This window comes from Uloborus diversus, chromosome 1, assembly GCF_026930045.1.
Source record: "Uloborus diversus isolate 005 chromosome 1, Udiv.v.3.1, whole genome shotgun sequence".
Taxonomy (NCBI): Eukaryota; Metazoa; Arthropoda; class Arachnida; order Araneae; family Uloboridae; genus Uloborus; species Uloborus diversus.
The window spans coordinates 250388137-250413355 of NC_072731.1; the positions used below are offsets into that span (position 1 = coordinate 250388137).

At 32.9% G+C, this 25219-nt stretch overlaps 1 protein-coding gene across 1 annotated transcript in view; it reads right to left on the bottom strand.

The window, feature by feature from the left end:
• LOC129219867 (uncharacterized) overlaps positions 1-13470 on the bottom strand; it is an 80948-nt gene extending 67478 nt beyond the window's left edge. The window contains exon 1 of the mRNA XM_054854181.1: positions 13459-13470. Coding sequence (XP_054710156.1) covers positions 13459-13470 — 12 coding nt within the window. The remainder of the gene's footprint in view (positions 1-13458) is intronic.
• Between the last annotated feature and the right edge of the window lie 11749 nt (positions 13471-25219).

The following is a 25219-nucleotide window of genomic DNA, read 5'->3' on the forward strand; positions in this document are numbered from 1 at the left end:
CCATCAATACAACTAAGTTTTTGAGAAAAGACAATTTTCACCTTATTTGTCCCTCATTTTAGCCTTTTTACGGTTTATCCACGATTTTTATTACCCGCTGTTGCTTGTGCCACCCAGGGGCGTGCACGGGGGGGGGGGAGAAAGGACACCTGTTCGCCCGGATCCTAGCCTAAAAGATGCCCAATATTTTTGAAACTAGGGGTGAAATATAGGGGTAACAATATGGAGGGGAGCCCGGAAAAGTTATTTGTGACGTACCCCAAAATTTCTGTGCACGCCCCAGGTGCCAGCAAATTCTGCGGATAATCGGGAGATTACTGTACTAGAATACCTCTAGGAAAGTAGTACAGTCGATTCCGGTTAGTAGGACCACACTGGCACAGAACCATTTTGGTCCTAATAACCGGCTGGTCCGATTAAGCAAACAGGACCTATGTAGCTCGATCGAAGATGATACACACAATCATTTAAAAGCCCTTATGATTATCGTTAGCCCCATATGTATGGTGAATATACAAAGAAGAAAAAATGCTGTTTACAAAATTTTTAGACTTGTGTTGTCAGACAATACGCTTGTGTAATGGTATTTCTTTTTGGTTCTTTAAGATTTGGTCCGAGTAAGCGGCAGGTCCGATTAACCGGTGGATCAATTAAACGGATTCCACTATATTCCATAAAAATTTCTAGTTACCGTACAGCTTCTTCGGTAACGCTGTCAATGTTACATGAGAAGATGCTGTGATGTTACTAGAAACGCTCGTGAAATTCCAGTTTCATAGAGATGTCCTAGTAGAACTGAAGTTTCTTTTAAATTTTTTTGCACTACCGTCAGCTACTGCAGTTTTAATCGATAGTCAATTTCATGCCCATTACACATTCTTTATAAGGAAACGATTCTTTTGAACGATTCCCGAACAAGCTCTTGAATTGAAACGATTCAAATAGAGAAAGTAAAAAATATGTTTTATAAGAAAAGAAAAAAAAAGAAAAATTAATTTGAATTTCGACATTTGGAATTCAAATTATATTTTTCGCTATCACGAGCGTGTGTGTGTGTGTATGTGTATGTAGGCGTGTGTGTTTGTGTGTGGGGTATGTGTATGTGTGTGTAGGCATGTGTGTTTGTGTCTGTGTGAGAGTATGAGTGTATGGGTAGTTGTGTGTATAAGTGTTTGCGTGCGTGGGGGCGAGGTATGTGTATGTGTGTAGGCATATGTGTTTGTGTCTGTAAGCAGGCATGAATGTATGGGTACTTGTGTGTATTTATATGTGTGTGTGTATGTGTAGGTGTCTGTTTGTATGCGTGTGTGTATGTGTTTGTGTATGTGTGTAGGTGTCTGTATGTATGCGTGTGTGTATGTGTTTGTGTATGTGTGTAGGTGTGTGTGTGTGTTTGTGCTTGTGTGTGTGTGTGTGTGTGTGTAGTTGTGTATGTTTTCGTGTAAGTGTAGGATATTGACGCAACCTGGAGACGGCTTTCGCTATAGGAGCAGCATCGTTCGGAGCCGGTCGACGGTGATGCTGCAGAGGGCGCTGGCGGGAAAATAAAATGATAGCACATCAAAACAGTCAAATGAAAGCAATAAGCAATCGTGATTGTTCAAAAAATAAAATAAAAACCGCAGTAAGTCTTCGATTCTGTGTCAGTAATGTTTACAGAAGCGCGACCTAACCTTTCAAATTAATGAAGTAGTAGACCAAAAGGTCAGGAATATTTTCCTGTTCTACAAACAACTTGAACGGCGTCACGAAGATGATCAGAGAAAAATGTGTTAAAACAAATTCCTTTCAACTTTAATAAAACGGGATTTAAAATTTCTTTTGCACTGATTGATACGACGGCTAACTTAACTATATCGTCGCCTCAGAGCAACAGTAGGACATCTTAGTGTTATTTCTGGGATTATCTGTCTTACTGTTGCTCTGAGGCGGACGATATTCAACATTTCTCATTTCAAATTAGCTTCGGAAGAGAAAATTTTAATTCTTTAAAACTCTTCATGTCAGCAGCAGAAAATTCTTACCTTGAAAAATTTGCTAAAAATTCATTTTTCCCAAAAGGGTATAGTCTTAAAACTTTTAACGTTTATCGATTTTATTTCAAGTTTTTTTAAAAACGCATCTTTGCAACGAAACGGAGCAACAAATATTAAATATAAACAGTACAGTGAATCTTGCCAGGCCCGTTATTTTGAAATTTTCGAAGGAAGGTTTTGTGTACAGTACATTTTATAAAGAAAAAATTACAAAATACGTACAAAAAATACCTAATTTCATTATACGTCTAAAATCCAGGAGGGGGGATCAATTACCCCGCCTCCCTATCGCCCAGATGACAGGTTTGCGTGTTGCTGCTAGTTAACTAAACAGAAGTTTCCGTGAAAGCAAATATATCGATACTGGATGTCTATATATGATCTCACACTTTTTCCACATTTTCGACTCCTTACCCCCCCCCCCCTCCTTTATCGCAAAAGGACACACTTCACCCTTTGTCACATGACATGCTAATTTTCATAAACATATTGTAAAAAATACTTAATGTCACACTTCTTGTCCACCCCCCCCCAAGGACGGATTCAGGGGAGGGTCAAAGGGTCAGCCGACCCCCCTGTGGCATGAAATTTATGATGATAGTTATGAAACTTCAATTTGTTAGATTAGGAAAAATAGTACATGGAGTCAATGTTAACCAATTTTTTTGCTTGGTTCTGTAAGGTATTTCTTCTCAGCACGTCATAACTCAAAAGATTGACTGGGTTTGTTTACTGGGCTATTGCTATTTTGAGATTTTCGTTCATTTTCAAAGGAACAATAAATGTGTCCAGCTTGTTTGCCTAAGAAATATGACTTTTGATGAATGTTTGAGGGAGTATAATACATCGCATAGGTAGCGCCATTGAAAAATTAAGGGGAGGGGGGGGGGGAGCTCCGTAGCATATGAGGCGGTGCGTCATCCCCCTTGGGGGATAGGCACCTCTGCTTAAGTGATACTTTTTTAAGTTTAGGTCGTTGGTCGTTGAAACTTGACCCCCCAACAAAAATTCCTGGATTTGCCCCTGTTCCCCCCTCTCCCACTTGTCACAAACTATCACAATTTCACGAACCCCCCTCTCCACAAAGTGTGACATAGCCCCATAGTATTGTTTTATTTTTAATTAATCTTATTAATCTAATAATTATTAATTTAATCTCTTTAATTAAATAATTAATCTTATTCATATTAAGACAACACGATGCTATATTTAATTTTTAGTCAATTCATAAATATGATAGTTTAAATGGGGGATAAACAACTGAATTATATCTTTGGTTACAAATTATTTTTTGTATGAATAACAAGTGGCATCTTGTTTACTGGGGAGGTGTTGAGCAATACCGCTATGAAGCTTTAAACAAACCTATAATACAATTCAAACTTTCAAAAGTGACAAACTAATTTCCTACATTCAAGTAAATAAAAATATTATTTTGCTATTTGAAACAATGTTAAAAATGCAGGTGCTTAAGATCTTTTCAGAAAAAAATTAAAACAGTTGACTCAAGTGTAAATTTGAGCAAAAAGTTACGTATACTCAAAATTCGACAAAAATTGTAAAATCTTAGGAGCCGAGAAGAAAATTTAGGTTCCAAGCAGATTACTTCTCGGAGTTTATTAGAAAATTAAGTATAATATGGCGTCTGAGAAGATTGAAAAAAGTAGCTGCCAAGGTTTTTTTTTTTTTTTTTTTTTTGATCGCCCAGGATTTATCAAACAAGAACAAGAAAACGTTGAATTCCATATTGTTTAAATATAGCTAGGTATTTAACGAAACATCGGCTATTTTATAAAATAACTAGATGTTTCGTGATGTAACAACTAATTGAATGCCTCGTTATCTGATGAAATAATTGAACTGCTTTAATCATGATATGTAAATAAAAATTACAGTATTTTAATTATAAAAAATTCTTATAACAGAAAAAACAAATGGAATACATAATCACTTAAGAAGATTTTGCTTTTGCAACAAAACATGGGGTTTTTCCTAATGCACAGTCACAAAAGGTGTGCGTCAAATAGTGTTAACTCCTTCAGCCGGAATTATGAAATATTTGACCAAAAAAGTTGATATTTGGTGCACAGTGTACTATGGTAAAGGGTATCTTATAGACAAAATTTTGCGTTTGTAGGCGAAAAATTAAAAGAGTTATGGCACGTCTATATTACAAACTAATATTTTTTAAATCAATATTTCATATACAAACAATAAAATACCAAACAAACTTCATTATAAAATATTCTACAAACAATTATAAAATATAATATAAGCGTTTGAAACGATTAATTAAAAATTATATATTTTTTAAAAAATCAGGAAAAAAACCTCGCTTTTCAGATGAAAATCCATGGTTGGAAAAATGAGCCACTCTATATCTCTCAATCCCTATATGTCAGTGTTGTCAATCCCAAAACGAAAAATTATTTCACAGATTATGATAAATAGACTGTAAAGAGTCAACTACAAAAAAAAAAAAAAAAATCAACTAATTAAATCAATTATTAAATGATTAACAGCTGTTTAAAGTGGTTGTCCAGTATGCCGGACACCAGATCTGAAGGGGTTAAAAATCAACTTTCAAACCTTTTTGAATAAACTTTTACTTTAATTATTGAACGATTACTTATCTCCCAACAAAATCATTTCCCCAGTGAAAAATAACGCGAATGGAAATGACTTTTTAATATAAAGCTTTCCAACGATGGCATAAATGAATTTTCCGAGATAACCTAAATCCAATACCATATTTTTATCTCAAAATTTAATAAATCTTCCATGGCTTTTCAGAACTTATCTGTCCAGGAGTCATCCACAGAACACAGGGCCTCATATACAAAAGCCAAGTGAAAGAGTGAAAAAAAAACATCATTTATCGGTTCATTATGCACGCTTTCGACGCCATATGCACGTTCTGGAAATCAGAAGATAATAGTTTCACGCGAAGAGCAGACTCGGAAATCGATTTTGCGAGGGTGCTTCAGAGGGGGTCTTTCATGAAGTTAGCGAAGCTTTGTGTTCGTCAAAGCAGGCGGAAATATATTGTCAGTGGAATAATTTCGTTCTTGTGAATGGTTCTAAATGTCATGAGGTAAAAACTCGGCAGGTGTCTGCGAAAGATCAAAAGTTTAGGACACAGCTTGATTATTTTGCTAAACGTTTAACCATTTACTGAGTTTTCTCGATAAAAGTGAACCTGATCAAGATCGAAACCAGAAGAAGGTGGACATAAGCCGGTGAATGTCAGCAATCGTATAGGACAGACATCGGCAAAAGACCGAATACTTTCGGTGAATCACCAATGACTGTTGACATTCTTTGATTTTGATCTTTCACTGTGTAGCAAGCATGTTTTAAATGGAAGTTACTAAAAATTTGTAATCCGTGTACACTTCGATTGGCGACTAATTTCATGATCATGATTTCTAATTGACTAGGTGGAACTTTCTGTTTTTCTTGAACTAATTTCAAAAAAATAACTAGTAATTTAAACTAAATTTAGTAACATAAAAAACTTTGCCACAATTATCTTGGATCCGGTTATATTCAGGAGCATTCTTGCGAAGAAATTTTATCTTACAGAATATAACTTACTAGTGGTACCCGCACGGCTTTGCCCGTAATAGAAAAATTAAAAGGTCTTTTGGTTCGTCTGTATATTTACAAATCATGTATAGTGAATTTTCTCGCCAATTGGCTTGTACCCATGTTACGGTTCCACGCTATGATAATTTCGTATCTCGCCAACTGGCTTGTGCCCATGTTACGGTTCCACGCTATGATAATTTCGTATCTCGCCAATTGGCTTATGCCCATGTTACGGTTCCACGTTATGATAATTTCGCAATTTACTCGTCCATCTTATGATAGTTTTGTTCTTAAAATTGGAATAGAAAAAGAACCACATCGAATTTTCGAAAAATCGCTTCGAGGTGCACACCTCCATGTTACAAACTAACTCTGTGCCAAATTTCATGGGTATCGGCCGAACGGTCTAGGCGCTATGCGCGTCAGAGAGATCCAGACATCCTACAGACATCCTCCGGACAGAGACTTTCAGCTTTATTATTAGTAAAGATTATTACGGAAGAAATATATCACAGGGTTCGTACTCAATTTCAGAAATAAAATGAAGGAGTTTTGAAGGAGTAAAATGAAATTTTGAAGGAGTACTTATGGGCCGTCTTTAAATGATTAATGTCACACTTTTTTCAGCATATTTGACCCCCTTCCTCCTTTGTCACAAAATGTCACACTTCACCTCGATTCATGTCACATACCAATTTTTTTTATAAACATATTGTTATATTAACTGTCTGATGTCTCTTTTTGTCACCCCACTCTCTTCCCCTCGTCAAAATTTCATGAGCCCGTCTCCCTCTCAAGGCATGACATCACTTGTTGACTACCCTTTTTACAATATCATAACTGAAATTTACTAAACGATTGTTTTTTTAACACAATCACTTAATATAGTGCACCTACTTATGTATTTTAAAATATTTAAATAATAATTAGACAAACTGACTTTTGCTGCTGAGAGTGTGGTGGAGAGAAAAGTAATAATCATAAAACTTGAAAAAATAACCAAGCACCACTTAAGCATGTTTTACTTCACTTATGAAATGTCTTAGCCACCTAATAATATTCTCACCTTCAACTTTTATGACTTCTATGACCAATTTGTAAATCACATCTTGATGGAAAAAAAATAAATATACGAAATTACTACATTAAAATCGCTCTTATCTTTATTCGCCTTTGTGATGAAGTTAAGTTGTCGATCGAAGTATTTTAAGTTACTGTCATGGAGGAAGATTATGTAGTGTTTAACTAAAAAAGAAAGAGTTTTGAAGGAGTTAAAACCAAAATGAAGGAGTTTGAAAGGCCTTCAAAAAATTTTCCTAAATGAAGGAGTTTTGAAGGAGCGTACGAACCCTGATTCAGCTTAACCAATTTTTACATAACTAAACCTGGAAGATTAAAGTAATATATTAATTAACATATTATATTTCTACACGGAAATATAATCTTTCTCTCAACAAAAGTTTCATTTCCTTTAGTTTTTATTTAATTTTTTCCATAATGCTTTAACTCTGCTTTTGATGGATGTTTTTACAAAATCGTTTTGGTTATAATAACTTGTAAAAGATGTAAGATATTAACATTTATTAAGCAAAAGCACTCGCGAAGAGAGAATATCAGCTAATCTACTTAAAATCATGTCTGAAAAAAAGACTTAAGATTAAATTTTTACAAATTCGTTATAGCAGGCATTGCTTCACGAATTAGTATACATTGAAAATAAATTAAAAATATTATCTAAATTAAATTTAAAACTGCTGATGGGGCAAAATAAAGAGTGAAAATGAAGGTAATTCATTAACTGCAATACGTCGAAGTTTTAAAAAAAGAACTAATGGTTTTGTAGTAATTATGCTTTATCGCAAGAAACTTATTACAGAAATCGATTGATGCTATTTTAATGCATTCAAGATAATATTGATTCACTAAATCTCAAAATCCTTGAAAATTGTTCCAATGAACTTTGTTTTGAACAAAATTTGCAAAATCGGTACAAAGGATATCAATAATCTTTCCTGCGATGCATAATTTTACAGATATTTAGAAAGTCGATTCATTGCTTCTCATTGCCGTTTTACATCAGTGTATCTCTGTGATGTAGAAAGTCATTTTGCCTTACTAAATGAACTTATTTCTTTCAAAGAAATTTTTCTCACTGTTACCAGAATTTCCATATACTTTAAAGATTCTAGACGATATAGCGACAAAATAAAAAGAACAAATCCAAAGATAAAGGAATTAATTTCTAATGGACAGATTGTTTAAAGGATATTTTTTTTAGTCACTGTATTGTTTCAGATCTTTTTAGACATTTCATTAGCTTTTTACTTTCTTTTACAAAAAAAGAAAGTATTGTATTCGCAAAAAAAATTTCACTCAAAAATCGACCTTAATTTTCATTTTGCACACCCCCGAGTGAATGTTGAGTTTTTTTTTTGGACTCGAACACACGTGGATAAGTGCCTAAGAACGTATAGACACGCGAAATATCCATTTTTAAGATTCCCGAGTTAATTACAACGAGTTTTCTCGTGACGTCTGAATGTACATATGTGCTTATGTATGTCGCATACTCAAGAACGGTATGTCCTAGAAAGTTGAAATTTGGTACGTAGACTCCTAGTGGGATCTAGTTCTGCACCTCCCCTTTTGTTTCTAAAGTGGTCTTTTGCCCCTTTTTGGGGGGAAATCATCGTTAATTTCGATGTAAACTCAAGTGGTGTTATAATTTGGCGGACACTTAGAGATATATCGCCTGTCTTTTGTTCGCCAAGTTTTGTCGCCAACTTGGCGACAAATGTGGTGATTTTGTTTTTAAATTTGGTTTCAATTTGGCCACTGTTGGTGATATTTTGAGAGTAAACTATTGAATTCCATTAAATTGCCAATAATGGAGAAATGACATTAAATTGGAGCAAAAGGAAGTCATGTGATGCACACATCAACTCGTTTTTATACATAATTTGCGGTTGTTTTTATGAGTAAAAAGATCTAAGCTTCTTGTATAAAAAAATGTCAGCCGCGGTTTTTAATAATACGGGTGTATTTGGTAATAGCAAACATTTTTTAAAACGGAAAATAGCTAAATTTTTGCGTAACATTTTGAATTTTAATCATGTGTTCTTTCTAATTGTAATAAGTGGCAGCTGAAACATGCAAATTATTAACTTATACTTAAAACTTTGTTACACCCGAACTGTTGTTAGTGACATTCAGTCACCATCTTTGGGTAGTTAACTTAGACTGATATTAATTAAAACACAATCAAATTCAGTCGAAATAGATGTCTGTCAATAATAAAGGCACGATCAAAATCGAGGCGTAATTTCAAGATGTGAAAATAAACCTTGACACTTTGAGAGTAATAGAATCTCTTTTGAAGGAGTCAAAAACACGAAAACAAAGAAGACCATAACAGAGACTAACTTCGCAAAATCAAATAAATAACACAAATCTTTCTTTCTAAGTATGAAAGATGACAGGGAAAGAGGAGATGCATAGTATGATGATTTTTAAAATGCAGAATGTTTAAAATTTTTATTTTAAAAATAAAACCACTGAGACGTAAAACCTCCAATTACTTCCCCCTTTCCCCTGGGTTCAAAATTTTTCTTCATGGTAGTTTTTATTTTATTCTTTTAATTCGAAATACAAAGCATGGAAATACGCTTGAGTAAATATTTAAAGCATATTTCAGCGTGAAACACGCTTGTTAGAAGCGTTTACTGGTGTATCTACGGCGAGGGTTCGTAGATTTAGAGAAATGTCCCTCTCCAAAACTCAGAATTTCCCCTTTTTTAACCATGCGAAAGAACTAAAATTAACCATAACCCTCTCCGAAATTGAATCATATTCACTTCCGACTTTTTTTTTTTTTTTCTGTCAAAGCCATTAGAAGCGTTAAGGGGAGTCATTACTTCCTATACCATCAATGTTAATTTGCAAAGGTTCATGTACCTTTTTCTGAAAATCTATTAAAGATACAATAATGAAATTTTTTCTGTACCTTAAGTAGACTCTTTTCTCTATACTGAAGTAAAATTTTACAGAAAGGAAGCTTAGTTTTTATTTAAAAAATTCTAACGCGTAAGTCACTGTATTTTTTTTTCCAAAAATGCCATTTTGCAACACGAAATCAGCTCTATAAAAAAATATTTTTGGAATGAGAAAAATTTTACTTCAGTATATGCAACTAGATGTATGGAATAGGTGATAAAAATTTCAAATCCTAATACAATTTAGTTTCTGAGAAAAAGGATCATTTAGTTTCAAAAATATCATTTCGAGATATTGCAATTTAAAGGGGAAAATCATACCTTATCAACATATGTTTACCTTTTTTTGAAGCACTTTTTAACTTTCTTCTAATATGAGCACGATCAAGAAATTTGTATCATTAAAAAGGTATTGAAATGGAGTTTCAAAATATATAAAAATCAAAAAATCAAATTTTTGAAAGTATTTAGGGTACTGACTCCCCTTAAAAACATCTCTGATCTCAGACATAAGAAAAACAAAAATATATCAAGACTAGGGTTTCCAATCTCGAAATCCAGATCCCGAATCCCGTGGGATCCCACATGATATTTAGCGGGAATAATGCCGCGGGATTCATAGCCGATTTCCGCGGGATTTTCAATCCCGCAATTATTTCCCATATAAAAGTTTTCCAACTTTTACGGCTCATAAAATCATTATTTTCACAAGCATTATCTGAAGTTTGAAGACCTTTCCTCTTATATCTGCAAGAAGAGCAAGAAAAACTTTGTGTCTCATAAAAAAAAAAGATGAACGGTGGATTTACCATTTAAGAACACAGTTAAAAATTGAATTTCTTTTTTTGAGAATACATTGGTATTCTCTTTCGGAGGATTTAGTTTTCATACGTTCAGCAGTTGAGAAAATGCGTATAATTTAAAAACATTTTCGAAAACCATCACTAAAATTTAAATCACAGAAAATTACACTTTAGAAAAAATACAGAGATTGCAAAACCCGCTGGGGTAGCCTCAATGCAATATTGGAGAACTTCTGTAAGCTTAAGGAATGCACTCAAAACCTCTAACTTAGAGTGCCAATTAACAATGATTTCCCCCCAAAAAGGGGCAAAAGGTTTCAATTTGGCCACTGTTGGTGACATTTAGAGAGTAAACTATTGAATCCCATTAAAAAAAATTGCTAATAATGGGGAAATTTCTTGATGAATTGAGTCCCAATGAATAGAATCCCATTAAAAAAAATTTGCCAATGATGGGGACTATTTTTCTACGAAGAAGAATGCAATGTAAAACCTGCCATTATTTATATATTCGGCACGATTCTAAAAGAGGCGACAGAAACTTAGATGAAACATAGGATGACTAGTATGACAATGCAGTAAATTAAGCTGCTCAAGTTTTTGAATGTCTCTTTAAAGTGAGAGGTGAAATTAGTGAAATGGACCCTTTTAGGGCACACTTTGGCGTACCAAACAATAATTACTAATAGGAATTTGACTTTGTAGTGCTCTTCAGTTGGTGTTCAGAATTCAAAAAAAGAAAAACTACTAATTCAAGTAACAAAAGCAGTTTTTCCTAAAAAGCACATATTTTCTATTTTTAGAAGAATAAAGTCAATCCCACAGAATCCCGGGATCCCGCGGAACTAGCTCCTTACAATCCCGAAATCCCGCAGGACTGAAATCGGTGCGGGATTGGAAACTCTAATCACGACATCGTGAGCACAAACCATTAATATATCCTCAACCAGGCATTTCTTTTAAGAATGATAAATTCATGATCGATGGATGTAGTTGCAATTATATTGATATTCAAAAAATGTCCTCTCCCCACACATACATACCCCCTACACACAAACACATACCCCCCACACACACAAGTTCCCTTTATGCCCAATAGACATTTTCAAAAGACAAATTTTTGGGATTAAATTAAATTCAACAACACTGACGCACACTAAGTCAAGAAGTGACGTCATACTCCTCCCCCTCCTCTCCCCGGTGATCTGAATCACAGCGGTGCAAATTATTTTGTAAAGATTGAATGAAACGTCCCCACCTCTTAAGCTTGTGAAGTGCTTGTATTGATCAAGTATCTTCCACCATATAATCGCAATTTCCTTTTCTTATTCATTCATAACATTTTACCCTGGGGTTTAAATGCAAATACGCCCATTGTAAGACACGTGCGGTTCGTCAATTCAGCACTCTACACAATAAAATTTATGTTCGTTGAATAGTTTTATGTAAAAACGATTAATAAAAGAATCGTTTGATGTTGACTTTTGTAGATGTATAACGGTTAACATCGGACGAAATTTCATTGTGTTTTATTTTCACACGATTAAGTAAATATTGGAACAGTTTTAGTAAACATTGGAATTTATTACAACTACAAATTTTATGCGATACAAACGGCAAAATTAAACATTCGCCAAGTGCACTAGAGTAGCCAGATATTATATTTTTTAGGAGGGGGAGGGGATTGAAAGTATATCATCTATATATAAACTACCATATTAGTATTGGTAATATTTGTTAAATCTACGAATGAGGTAGTTTCTAAAAATTTAAAAGTATTTTTTCTGAAAGAGCATATTTAAAAACGTAGGATCTGACCATTTTTTAAAAAAATTGCTTAAGTTTAATATTTAAAAAAAAAACTTAAATCTGTGCGCTTTTATTGTTTATATTTCTGCCGATGACATCACAAATGACGAAATGCCATTCAGTGTGGTCATTCACAGAGCAAAATATTTAATTCGCATCTTGACTCACGTGTATTGGCAACGATAGGGTTGATAGCAAGCGTAGAGCGCAATATATAATTCGCTTCTTGATTATCATAACGTGGAAACGCTGTAGAAAGATGCGCCAAAATGCATCATTTGTGACGTCATCAAGACCACGCCTTGTTTGAAAAATTGGACATTTTTAAAAAATTAATTAAAAAATAACTGCAGGGAAAATGAAATTTTTTTCTGGGCCCATGCTATTATTTTTGCTTATTCTATCGATTTCAGTGAATAAAAGTTGTACTTTTGACTGAAAGAAACAACCCCATTAAGGGATGATGAAGGCTCATTTTCAATTAAATTTTGAAAGTTTAAAAAGTAAGTTTAATTGATTTCAATGCATAGTATCTGAAAATTACTCATTTTTGAGTAATCACGATTGCTTATTGTTCTCATTTGACTGTTTTGAATTCCTATGATTTTATTTTCCCATCAGCACCCTCTGCCAGCACCACCATCGCGTCGACGGGCCTCACGATGCTGCTCCTCTTGCGAAAACCGTCTCCAGGTTGCTCCATATCCTACACACACAGGCATACACACACATACACACACTCATGCCTGCACACAGACACAAACACATATGCCTACATACACACACACGAACGCCTACACACACAGCACTGCATACACAACACGCACAAACATGCATGCATACATATATACACACACGCACCCACACACATGCGCCTACACAAACACACACGCGCATTCATAGACACACGCTCGGGATTGCAAAAAACATAAATTGAATTCAAGATGCCAAAAATTCAAATTAATATAATTTTTTTAAAATTCCGTGACTAGTTTATGAGGTCATCTGTTACTACAACCCAGGAAAAACTTCCGTCCAAAAGCCGAGCTAATGACATCAGACGACAGTATCTGAATTAAGTGCGAAAATAAAGTTACTTCAATACTCATACTGCTAACTTAAATAAATTGAAATAATATCAATGTGTTTACTTTTCGTTTACAAAATTCAAGATACTGAATCACCCCAAAACGATCGTTCTTTGTTTTTCGAATCCAAGAACCTTACTTTTGCAGCCATACTGACACTTCTACTCGCCGAACATCGCTAATCGAGAGCCAAACTGACAGGCATGGTTGAAATTTCTGACGTGGGATGTCATAGTCCTAGCTTGAATAATGAAGCTTCTGGTCAGATGGGGACAAAAGGCACAATTAAATTTCAATTAAGTTTAAAAAGTAAGTTTAATTAATTTTAACGCATAGTATCTGAAAAATTATTTATTTTTAAAAATTCCGCGACTAGTTTATGAGGTCATCTGTTACTCCAACCCAGGAAAAACTTGCACCCAAAAGCCGAACTAATGACATCAGACGACAGTATGTGAATTAAATGAGAAAATAAAGTCACCTCAATACTCATACTGCTAACTTAAATAAATTGAAGCAATATCAATGCATTATGTACTTTTTCGTTTACAAAATTCAAGATACTGAATCCCCCCAAAACGATATTTCATTGTTTTTCGAATCCAAGATCCTTACTTTTACAGCCATACTGACACTTCTACTCGCCGAACATCGCTAATCGAGAGGCAAACTGACAGGCATGGTTGAAATTTCTGACGTGGGATGTCATAATCCTAGCCTGAATAATGAAGCTTCTGGTCAGATGGGAACAAAAGGCTTTCATTAATAGCCGTTCGAAGCAGCCAAAGAAAGCGCCGCACCCAACCGGTAAGAAGATAATGAATGGCTAAAGTCACGAATTGATTTCGTTCCAGGAGAACGAATGGTGTGTGCCAACATTTAGAAGATATATTAGGAAGAAAAGACTAGTTAAATGTTTCAGAAGATCTACCTATGTCTTATTAGCTGAGCCCGGATTACGTGCACTAATAATAACACTGTGGGACAAAAGTTTACTTTTTTTTTCTATAATATTGAGTAAAATAGTTGAATTATGTCAAGTTGGGTCTGCTAAACATAAATATATAAAATAAATTCTTGTAAATCGTACCATTTTAAGTTATGACAAATTTACTTTCCATAAATTGCCAAAAAATGAAATTTTGAAATCAAATCTAAATATACTTGTTTAGTTATATTTTGAACCTTGATTCAAATATAGTAATAAAAAGCATTTATACATACAAAGAGGAGAAATAGCACAGGTTTTAGTATTGAATAGAAAATAAGGCACATGTTATTAAAAAAAATGATGAAAAATTAAATTTTCCTTTTGTGAAGTAAGTAATAGTGAAATCCTCTTGAATTAGAAATCAACAATAATCTTCCAACAGTTTTTCAATCCAATTTCCTTGGTAACGTTCTTCTATACGTTTGGGCCAGTCCAGATAACTTGGCTCCACCTCATTTCTTTAAGTTTATTTGATTTAAAAAATAGAAAAAAAGCTAGAAGTCCCAGTGATGCATTCTTGCTCACAAGGACATAAAACATGATTTCTACTCCCTATGATTTATGATTTTAAAATATATTCCATTATAAAAAAAAGTTATCTTGGGCTCGAAGATACCTTGAATGACTGTAGCTGCTGTATATATTACAATAACAGTTTGTAATTTTCGTTATGTAGGAGTTGTAGATTATCCGCATCATTTCCGTAAAAAAAGTTTGGAAAACGCCAGTATAATAGTATAGAGTTTAAAAAGAAAAAATAATAATTTTTCATTTTCAAACCCTTTATGAAGTTTATTTTTCTGTTCATCTACTTTCAACACTCTAGTTATTGCATTTCTTACTATTTAAAAAAAAGTGCTGCACGCATTTAATAGCTCTGCAAAATAAATATAATTAAAACAGTAGTTGAAGTTCAAGTTACCTAAAATGCGTCGTGGTGAAACGTGTATCAACATATATTTTTTATTTTCCTATTTTTTTGTCAAAGTTTCATCAAAGCATTACAAGTTCTGAAAAGTTTTTTCCTTCCTTCATTAAAAAGAAAAAAGAAATGAAATATAAACTGATGAATACTTAAGTTTTGTGTGTTCTTTCTAATTAAAACTTCTCAAGATTTCATTGTTTGTACAAAGAACGTGGCAAACGTGTTTTTAAGTATGTAGCTGTCAACTTTTGCTGGGAAATTTTACAAGAGGAAGAACGCGTCTGTAAAAAGCTTTTATGCAACTTGTATTACTTCAGATCTTCAAATATAGTAGAAAAAAGTATGAAGTATGTTTACGGGGTGAACGCGTAGACAGTAAAAGACGTTGTAGGTTATTTGGAAATTGCATTGCAAATAATGTAGGCAACATTTCAATAGCACTGAATATTGAGTAAACGTATAGAAATGCCAACTAATTTTCATGTGCTTCATGCTTTCTGTTCGAAAAATTGATACAAAACATTACTAACAGTTATGCTGCGAAACTGAGTGTTTATATCATGATAGGGAAAATATCGGGGTTAACTCTTCAATAAAAAAATTAAACATAGATTTTTTTTTAAAGAAATAAATAAAACAGGAAACAATAGGATTTCAACTTTGAAAACTTGAAACTTGTATTAGTTATGACCACAAATGCTATCTCTTATTCTTTCTACCGGATTGTAGTAATTTATGAGGCTAAAGAACTAGAAGAGTAGCTAATTCACAGAAACTGTAGTAAAAATAATGTGCATGTGTGCATGTACGCAGGTAATGTGATATATTTCTATTATAGATAATGAAAGTATTGCTAATGTAAAGAAAAATTGCAGTTAACGTAATTTAACACACAAAAAAAATAATAAATAAATTTAAAAATAAATAAATAAATAAATAAAAAAAACTCTTGAAGAACGGAACTTTGAATGCTTTGTAAAACATTTTTTAAAATGTAATTAAGTGTTTCGACATTTTTAGAACAGAGCTAATATTTCATTCATTGATTGAGGGAATTTTTTTTGTCGAAAATTACATTTAAGAATGTAATTTAAGTGAATAATTACAATTCGATTTCTCTTATACGTACTAAAACGTACTGATACTCTCGAGTACTCTTATACGTACTCGCAAAATGAATTTATATGTACTTGAAATACTAGAACTTTAAGTATTTTACATATTAAATAAATAAATGAATAACACAAAATTGAAACGCGTCCCCCTCCACTTTTTCTGGGAAGGAGAGGGCAGCTCATTGTGAGCCTTAAAAAAGTACTGCTGTTCAGTGGCTTCATAAATTGGGCAGCCACTGGTGTAAACAAAAGCTGAAATGAAAGTCAAAACGTAATGAAATTCTCTTCTCTTTCGTAATGATTAAAATTTCAGAGTTTCACGAACTGGACACAATTGATGACACGGCAGCTAATTGTACTGCTGCGGAATTATTTACGGTAATCGGCTTGGGTAAGTAACAAACACGCCTCTTGCGAATCTAATAAGCAGACTCGCATTTGCATAAATTATTTCGCCCAAAGGAGGCCCTTATGCATGTAAATAGATTATGCAACTTTCTAATTATGCTTAGGTTCAATGTGAGTGAACTATTTCAGCAATAATTAATGGAAGAGCTAATTAAAACAGGAAGATAAAAAACTAGTATTCCGAGAACACACGATTTCAATACCTCTGCTTTCGACGAATCAAGAGGCACAGCGGCTGTATTTTATTCCGAAAAAAGACATCTGAAGTGATTTTATTTTCACATACTATTTTAAATTACTCTTCACTTGTCTTGAATGAAGTTTGAGCCAAGGTCAGTCCTTGACCTCTTACACAAAATGCCTACATTTCGCCTTCTCAAAAGATAATCTTTTACGTTTGTTGATTCAGATTTCCCGTCAATTTATATTTTAATCCTTCATCCACTTTTTCTTTTGTCTCAAACGTTTTCTACCACAGTATTTCTTCATTTTCGTTTTGATTATGTTTACTTCATTTTTGTATGTGCCCAAACCATACGATTCTTCTTTTTTTTGTCGTCCCTTTTAAAATGTTTAGTTATTTATGTCTTCCGATGTCTTTATTTCATAATACGTGTTACTATTCTTTGTTTATTCTTCAAACCTTTATTTTTTAAATATTTTTATTTTGTTTTATTGTAATAGTTTTACTTCAACATAAATAGCTTGGTCTGATCAAAGTCTATTAAATTATATATTATATATATATATATATATATATATATATGTGTATATATATATGTATATGTGTGTGTGTGTGTGTGTGTGTGTGTGTGTGTGAAACATCTATTACTTTACATGTTTCCCTTTCTTCTCTCGTTTGTCGATTCCTTATTCTATTTTTTTTCTTTTTTTTGCAATTTTTTATAACTTCACATGTCTTTACTCTTATTTTCGGACCTTTAAATTCTTTTCTTAGTCTCCTTACCTATATTTTTTCTCAAGATATTGTTTTAAAAATAATTTCATTTAGTCAGACATATGTGATTAGGTCTGATCAAAACTTTTTAAACAAAATGTTTTTTATTGCTCTCCCGTAAACTATTATTTAACAAGTTTCCCTTCCTTTCCTTGTTTCTTCAATAAACTAGCAAACATTAACAAAAACCGTTACACGGCCATTAGCAAGCAAAAAAAAGAAGTTCCCTTCCGCATCTCGTGTTGTTAAGCTTTAACATTCTACAAAAAATAAAAAAAACTCCACAATGTATGGTAAAAAATACAGCAGTTAAATGGGAAACGGAAAGTTTGCTTCATGTTCACAAAGTAAGGAAAAATCTATTAGCAGTCAGGAGCAAATGATTTTTTCCCCGATGACAGACAGACTTTCATTAATTCGGATGGCTTCAGGAAAAAGTCGGACAATACTTTTTAATTTCCATTCAGTAAGTCAGCTTGTTGAATTAAATCTGGGACGAAAAAAAAGGTAATAAAGCATTTGATCTAGAAAATTAAAGCCTCGGATGTCGTTCCTAATAATTCATCAAACGGGATTTTTTTTTTGTACATTGATTTAGAGCGCTTTTTTTAGAAAGTAATATAAAACACATGTTTTAAGACAATTGGAAGTTGTTATTTTTTAACACTATCAACACATTCTGAAAATATATTAACATAAGTTAAAAAAATAAAAAATTGCAAAAAAAAAAGGACAAAAAAGGCAAATGGAAACGAGCTAATGTGCGCATCACATGACTTCCTTTTACTCTAACTTAATGATAATAGTGCCTCGGAGTAAGCAAAGAAACACTTTAAAAGTTTTCACCCCAAGTTTGTTGCGAATCGAAGAAAAAAAAAACGTTTTATACAGATAAATTTCCCAATATTGGCAGTTTTAATGTAATTCAACGGTTAACGCTCCAAAAAAAAAAAAAAAAAAAAAAAAAAAAAAAAAAAAAAAAAAAAAAAGCCCATTTGAAACCAGATTTAAAGAAAAAAAAGTCACCAAGTTGGCGACAAAACTTGGTGACCAAAAGCTTGGCGATATATTGCCAATAGTTTGCCAAATTATAACAGCACTTGAGTTTACATTGAAATTAGCAATGATTTTACCTCAAAAAGGTGTAGAAGACCCCGTTTGGAACATCTGAATGCAACCAAAAGGAAAGGTGCACAACTAGATCCTACTAAGAGCTACGTGTACCAAATTTCAACTTTCTAGGACATACCGTTTTTGAGTTATGCGAGATACATACGTACATACACACATACGGACGTCACGAGAAAAGTCGTTGTAATTAACTCAGGGATCGTCAAAATGGATACTTCGGGTGTCTATACGTTCTTAGGCATAGATCCACATGTGGTCAGGTAGGAAAAAAAACTCAATATTCATTCGGGGCTTAGCAAAATGGAAATTAAGGTCGATTTTTGAGCGAAAATTTTTTCGCGAATACAATACTTCCTTTTTTTGTAAAAGGAAGTAAAGAGAAAAAAAAAGCATCACGATCCTAGTAATACATAACGTAAGTTCGAAATTCAGAAGTTATCCCCTTGGCCTGAATCTTCTAAAATTTAGTTTTATACGAATACCAAAACATGTGATTTGGTTTTGAACTGAAATTTGGTTACATAAAAAAAGTAGTCCTTCTAAGTTTATGTCGGAGAATAGATAAGTTTAATGCCAATATTGTATAACCAGCGGTTTAAAACCATTCATCAGTCATTCAGTTTATCCCTTTGATTACTTTGAATAAGTAATATTCCCTAGAATCATTATAGTTTCTATCCATCAAAAATAACCAATATTTTTAACCGAAACTGTTTTAGATTGTAATTCATGTGTAAAGTTTTTAGATAAATTCTTTAAATTCGCATAATCTCAGTCAAGTTTTTTGGATAAAAGATTTTTCTCATGCGACAGGGGAAAAAAATCCCTTGCCTTGCTTTAATCAGATCCGAGAAAACACGCTAAGAAAATCAACTCTCTTAATGTACCTTTAAGTATAAAACTCAATTTTCCATTTTTGACCGGGAGGGATGAAAAACAAAATCATTAACATGGACGCCGCAGAAGAAGAATTAAAAGGGAAATGCTAAAAAATAATTTTCCACTTTAAAAGTTACGGTGGTCAAAAATATTTAAAAAGTTAAGTAGCTTAATCGATAAATGGGTCAGAGCGAAAACTTTTGGCGATAAAAACCAAAGTTCATGTAGCTGAGGTAAAAATGAAAGTATTTTTTCCCGCAGAAGGAAGAAGAAATCGAGTATTTATCAGCGAGTCCCATTAAACAGAAACATTGGAAGAGAATATCCCCCCTCCCCCCATATCATTGCCGTTCCCTAACCCACTTCTTTTACACTTATTTTTGTTCTATCTTGCTTGACATTAGAATATTTTCTGAAATTTAAAAATTGTATAAACTAACGATAACGATGATATCGTACACCGGCAACAGAAGTGCGTATTTAAAAAAAGAAAAAAAAAACCCCTTCAAAATCAAGGTTTTACGCAATAATTGCTTTAAGCGGCTCAATCTCAAATATTACAATACGAGCCAAAAAGTAAGATGTAATTTTCACTGAGTAGTTTTTATTGTCTAAATTAATAATGCATATTTGAAGTTCGAAAAAAATGTCTTCTAAATCATGAAATTTTAATGATGTGTAGCTATTGATTATATCGTTTTTTTCGCCACAACACAGTTATGTAAGCTGTCACTTTCGTTGCTGGTGTACGATATCATCGTTATCGTTAGTTTATACAATTTTTAAATTTTAGAAAATATTCTAATGTCAAGCAAGATAGAACAAAAACGATTAGAATAAAAATAACGAGCTGATGTGTGCATCACATGACTTCCTTTTACTCCAATTTAATGTCATTTTTCCATTATTGGCAATTTTTATGTGATTCAATAGTTTACACTCTAAATATCACCAACAACAAATTAAAACCATATTTAAAAGAAACCCGCCAAATTTGTCGCCAAGTCGGCGACAAAACTTGGCGACCAAAAGACTAGCGATAGATCGCCAAGTGTCTGCCAAAATATGACACCACTTGAGTTTACATCGAAATTAACAATGATTTCCCCCCAAAAAAGGGGCAAAAGGCCTCTTTAGAAAGACCCGAATGCAACCAAAAAGAGAGGTGCAGAACTAGATCCCACTAGGAGTCTACGTACCAAATTTCAACTTTCTAGGACGTTCTTGAGTTATGCGACATGCATACGCATATCCGCACGTACAGACGTCAAGAGAAAATTTGTTGTAATTAACTCGGGAATCGTCATTATGGATATTTCGCGTGTCTATACGTTCACAGGCACTTATCCACGTGTGGTCGAGTCGAAAAAAAACCTCAACATTCATTCGGGTGTGAGTAAAATAGAAATTAAGGTCGATTTTTGAGTGAAATTTTTTTCGCGAATGCAATACTTCCTTTTTTGTAAAAGGAAGTAAAAATTTGCAAACGCGGAAAACTCACGTTTTTAATGTTTTTATAATAACCATGACAACCAAAACAACGAATGTGAAACCGTTTGTCCCCACGTCGATTTTTATCATCTGATATTGAAATAGCAGATTTCTAGGTGAAACTTGTTTCAGAACAGTTTAAAAACAACCACACCACTTCTTTTAGTTATCGTGCGAGTTAAACAAACTTTTAGAAACGTGTGCAAATAAAGGCTACGGAATCGGAGAGTCGGACTAATTTTGAGGTAAAGAAGTCTTGAGTTGGGAGTCGAAAGCTTTAAATTTTCAAGAGTCTGATTCGGTCGTTCTTGGGGAGACTTCGTGGTACTTGGGGGCGGAGGGTACGCCATTGCTCTTGTGCGGATGGGCAAACCTGACTTTTGCAACTGAAAAGATTGGGAGCTTTACTTTCTGACCGTTCTATAACATTTTTGCTGCAAATTTGATGACTTAACCAAATATCTCACCCTTGAAAGAGATTTAAATTTTTTTGAACTTAAATTTGAAGCACTTTACTCCTGAAATAAATACAGGGGTGTCCCTCGTATAAAACGGTTAATTCGTTCCGTGTAGTATCAAAACCGTGTTTTACGAGACTTTTTTTAAAAATAACATTTTTAATCAAGGTTCACCGATATTTATCAGTCGATATATATCATGATATATGTCACGATATATATCCGATATTTATTTTGAAAATATCATGATATTTTGATATTTTCGATATTTATTTTTCAACCACGGTATCTATACATATAATAAAATAAGATGTTTGTGTGTGTGTGTGGCGCGCATCCCGAGAAAACGGTAAGGCCTAGAAAGATGAAATTTGGTATACAGGTGCAGTTTTTGCTAAAGATGTGCACCTCGGGCTTCGATTTTTGATATTTTAATTAGAAAAAAAGTTATTTAATGTTTTATGTGTTTTTTTTGCACTTTTTACCTCACAGACCCCGAACCAATCGCACCACACAAATATTTTTTGCACTATAAAGTAGGAGATTTAATTTTAAATATGATGAATGAAAAAATTTTGAAGATAGAGCACGTTTTGTATTTTTTATGAATTTTTCAAAAAACCTTTAATTTGCATTTTTCCTGGGTTTTGTTTTTTTTAAATATCATCCTGCGAGAAATATCAAAGCCTCATTTCTAAAATTTAAGTTGGTAATAGTAAAACCATTTCGCCCTCTTCAAAAGAAAAAAGTTCTTAAAAATACGCAATAGTTTTTTTTTAAACACTTTTTTAATGCTGAACACATTATGTCTTTCCACGCATCGGTCGAAAAAAGCGTTCTTCAATCTCTTATGCCTCTGACGTCACTACTTGGATTTCGATTCGGTATTTACGATGGAATCTTAATCGCAAACAATGTTTATCTTTTGTTTTTACTATACAGCTTACGTCTACATTTTATGACGTGATGACCACGTGTTTTCCGGCAGAGCTTGCTTTTTTTCTTTCCTTTTTTTGTTTTATTTAGGGATTGCATTTATTTCTTTTTCCATTCCCCCCCCTCAAGCCGGAACGTTTTGCTGCATCTATATTACGTTACATTTCATAGTTATGCACATTTAATTCAATAATAACAGAGATTTATTTTTTCTTTGTCAAACGCTACTTTTTGCACACTATGGAGAATTTTGAAGATAACTTTTTTTTTTTGCTCTACTTAAATAAAAAAGGTGTTTTTTTTTTTTTAGTGATCTTTGTTTTTATTAGGAAATGGGCGGGGAGGATAAGAAAATTTAGAGATCGTAAAGGTAGATAGCCGCCGAAGGCGGCAATCTTGGCGTAAAAATGTGAATGGCACAACAAAAGATAGAGATATATTGATTAATAATGCTGCCAAATTTATTTAAACAGCCGCCGAAGGCGGCAAACTTGAAGTAAAAATTTAAATGACAAGTTAGCCAAACAGCCGTCGTAGGTGGCTGCTTGCATAGAAAGACGAATGGCGTAAGAAAGCGGACCGGCTGGTCGCCGCAGGCGGCTAGTTTTGAATATAAAAAATATATTGATCGTAGTAATATTGTTTATTTAATATTAAAAACAAAAAAAAAAAGTTGTGTACTAGATTTTTGTGATCTATCAATACATTATTAATATAACAAAGTAATATAATATCCTTTTTGTACTTGTATTTTGTATTCATTAAATTATTATTAATGTACCAACTTTAACTCATACTAAAAGTGCCTAATCAAAAAATATTAAACATTGCCCAGAAAAAAGAAAATGTATCATGACTGTGCACCGACTAGTGTACATTATTTAGTTCTGAATCATATAACTGAGAAAATTGAGTAAATCAGCTAATGCTAAATTAACTCCATTAAAATTGATAAAAATGTAAAATAAAATATTAGATTTTAATAATGAAAGAAGCTTTAATTTTAAGTCTACATATTGTAATTATATGAAAATGAAGAGTGATTTGAGGACGCATTTAATATTTTGAAGACTTTAGTTTGCGCTAATTGAAAATATCGGATAGATATTAAAATATCCAATATATATCAAAATATCGGATATTTTCGAACCCAGTTTTTAATACTTATTATGAATGTGCATGAGAAAAATCAGGCTACGATCTATCGTATTAAATCGAAACCGTGTCATACGAGACTTAGAAATATTGTAAATCAAGGGATGTGTACCGTGTTATATCGAAACCAAATTTTATAAAAAACAAAGTAAAGTATTAGAGTTATTAGCAAAAATTAACAGAATGTATTAAACAAAAATGAATTTCCATCTTTCATAAATATAACATTCGTAATGCATCAAAACCATGAAGCATTAAATTAAAGTTTTGTACCACGTAATATCGAAACCGTGTTATAATAATCACAAATTCGGTACCGTGTTATAATAATCGCAAACTTGGTACCGTGTAATATCGAAACCGTGTTATAAAAATCGCAAATTTGGTACCGTGTAATATCGAAACCTGTACTACTATCGAACGGCTGTACTACACATTAACTACACATTATTAGACACACTTAAAAATTGTAAAACGTGCATTTGCAAAGAGTACAAATCTTGTTTTAAATTCAATTTAACACTAAAACTAACATACACTAGTTTGTGTAGATAATAAAATAGAAAAAAATAGATAAAGATCCAGAACAAGCGAAAATGTTTTGTTTATATTCGTTTATCTGAAGCAAAGATTACACAAGAATCTATTGAGCATCTCTTATCTTAAGAATTAAATCCTCAAATGAATTCCCTCCTCTTAAGTGTACAGATAAAGATGAAGTGGAGAGATATTTTTGTCGTTGGGAAGAAAGGAAAAGTATTTTTACAAGTACACACACATGTCCGAAGGTTGCAGTCTGATGTTCTAAAAAGGAGACATTCGGAGGAAAACACCACTTCTACAAAATACTCGTTCGATAGGGACTTCTAACACTCGAAAGAAAAAAAAAATCAGAACACTATTTTAGCACACTAGAAGAATTTTATAATAAAATTTGTTCGGTATTTTACCGTTTTTGTATATGAAATATTGATTTCAAAAATATAAGTCCGGAATATTTGACGTGTCATAACTCTTTTAATTTTTCTCCTACAAACTCAAAATTTTGTCTATAAGATACCCTTTACCATAGTACACTGTGTACTAAATACCAACATTTTTGGTCCAATATTTCATAATTCCGACTGAAGGGGTTAACGAGTTTTGAATTTTGTTAAGTTTTAAAGTTTATAAACCTGTTCCTGTTTTACTATTTTCTTACTTCTCATTACTTTACAAATACGTATAAACACGTCATTTAATCATACCGTGCATTCTTTTATGTTATAGGGCTTCAATTATCTGATTTCCCTTAATTCTTTCTTTAAAATTGCCTTTTTTACTTCAAACATTTTCTGGTTATTTGTTCTTGTATTTTATACAGTATTTTTTAATTTTACCTCTTTATTATTATGTAACTTGAATAAAGTATGAACTGTTTCTCTTCTAAAATTCATTATTTACAAAATTCATT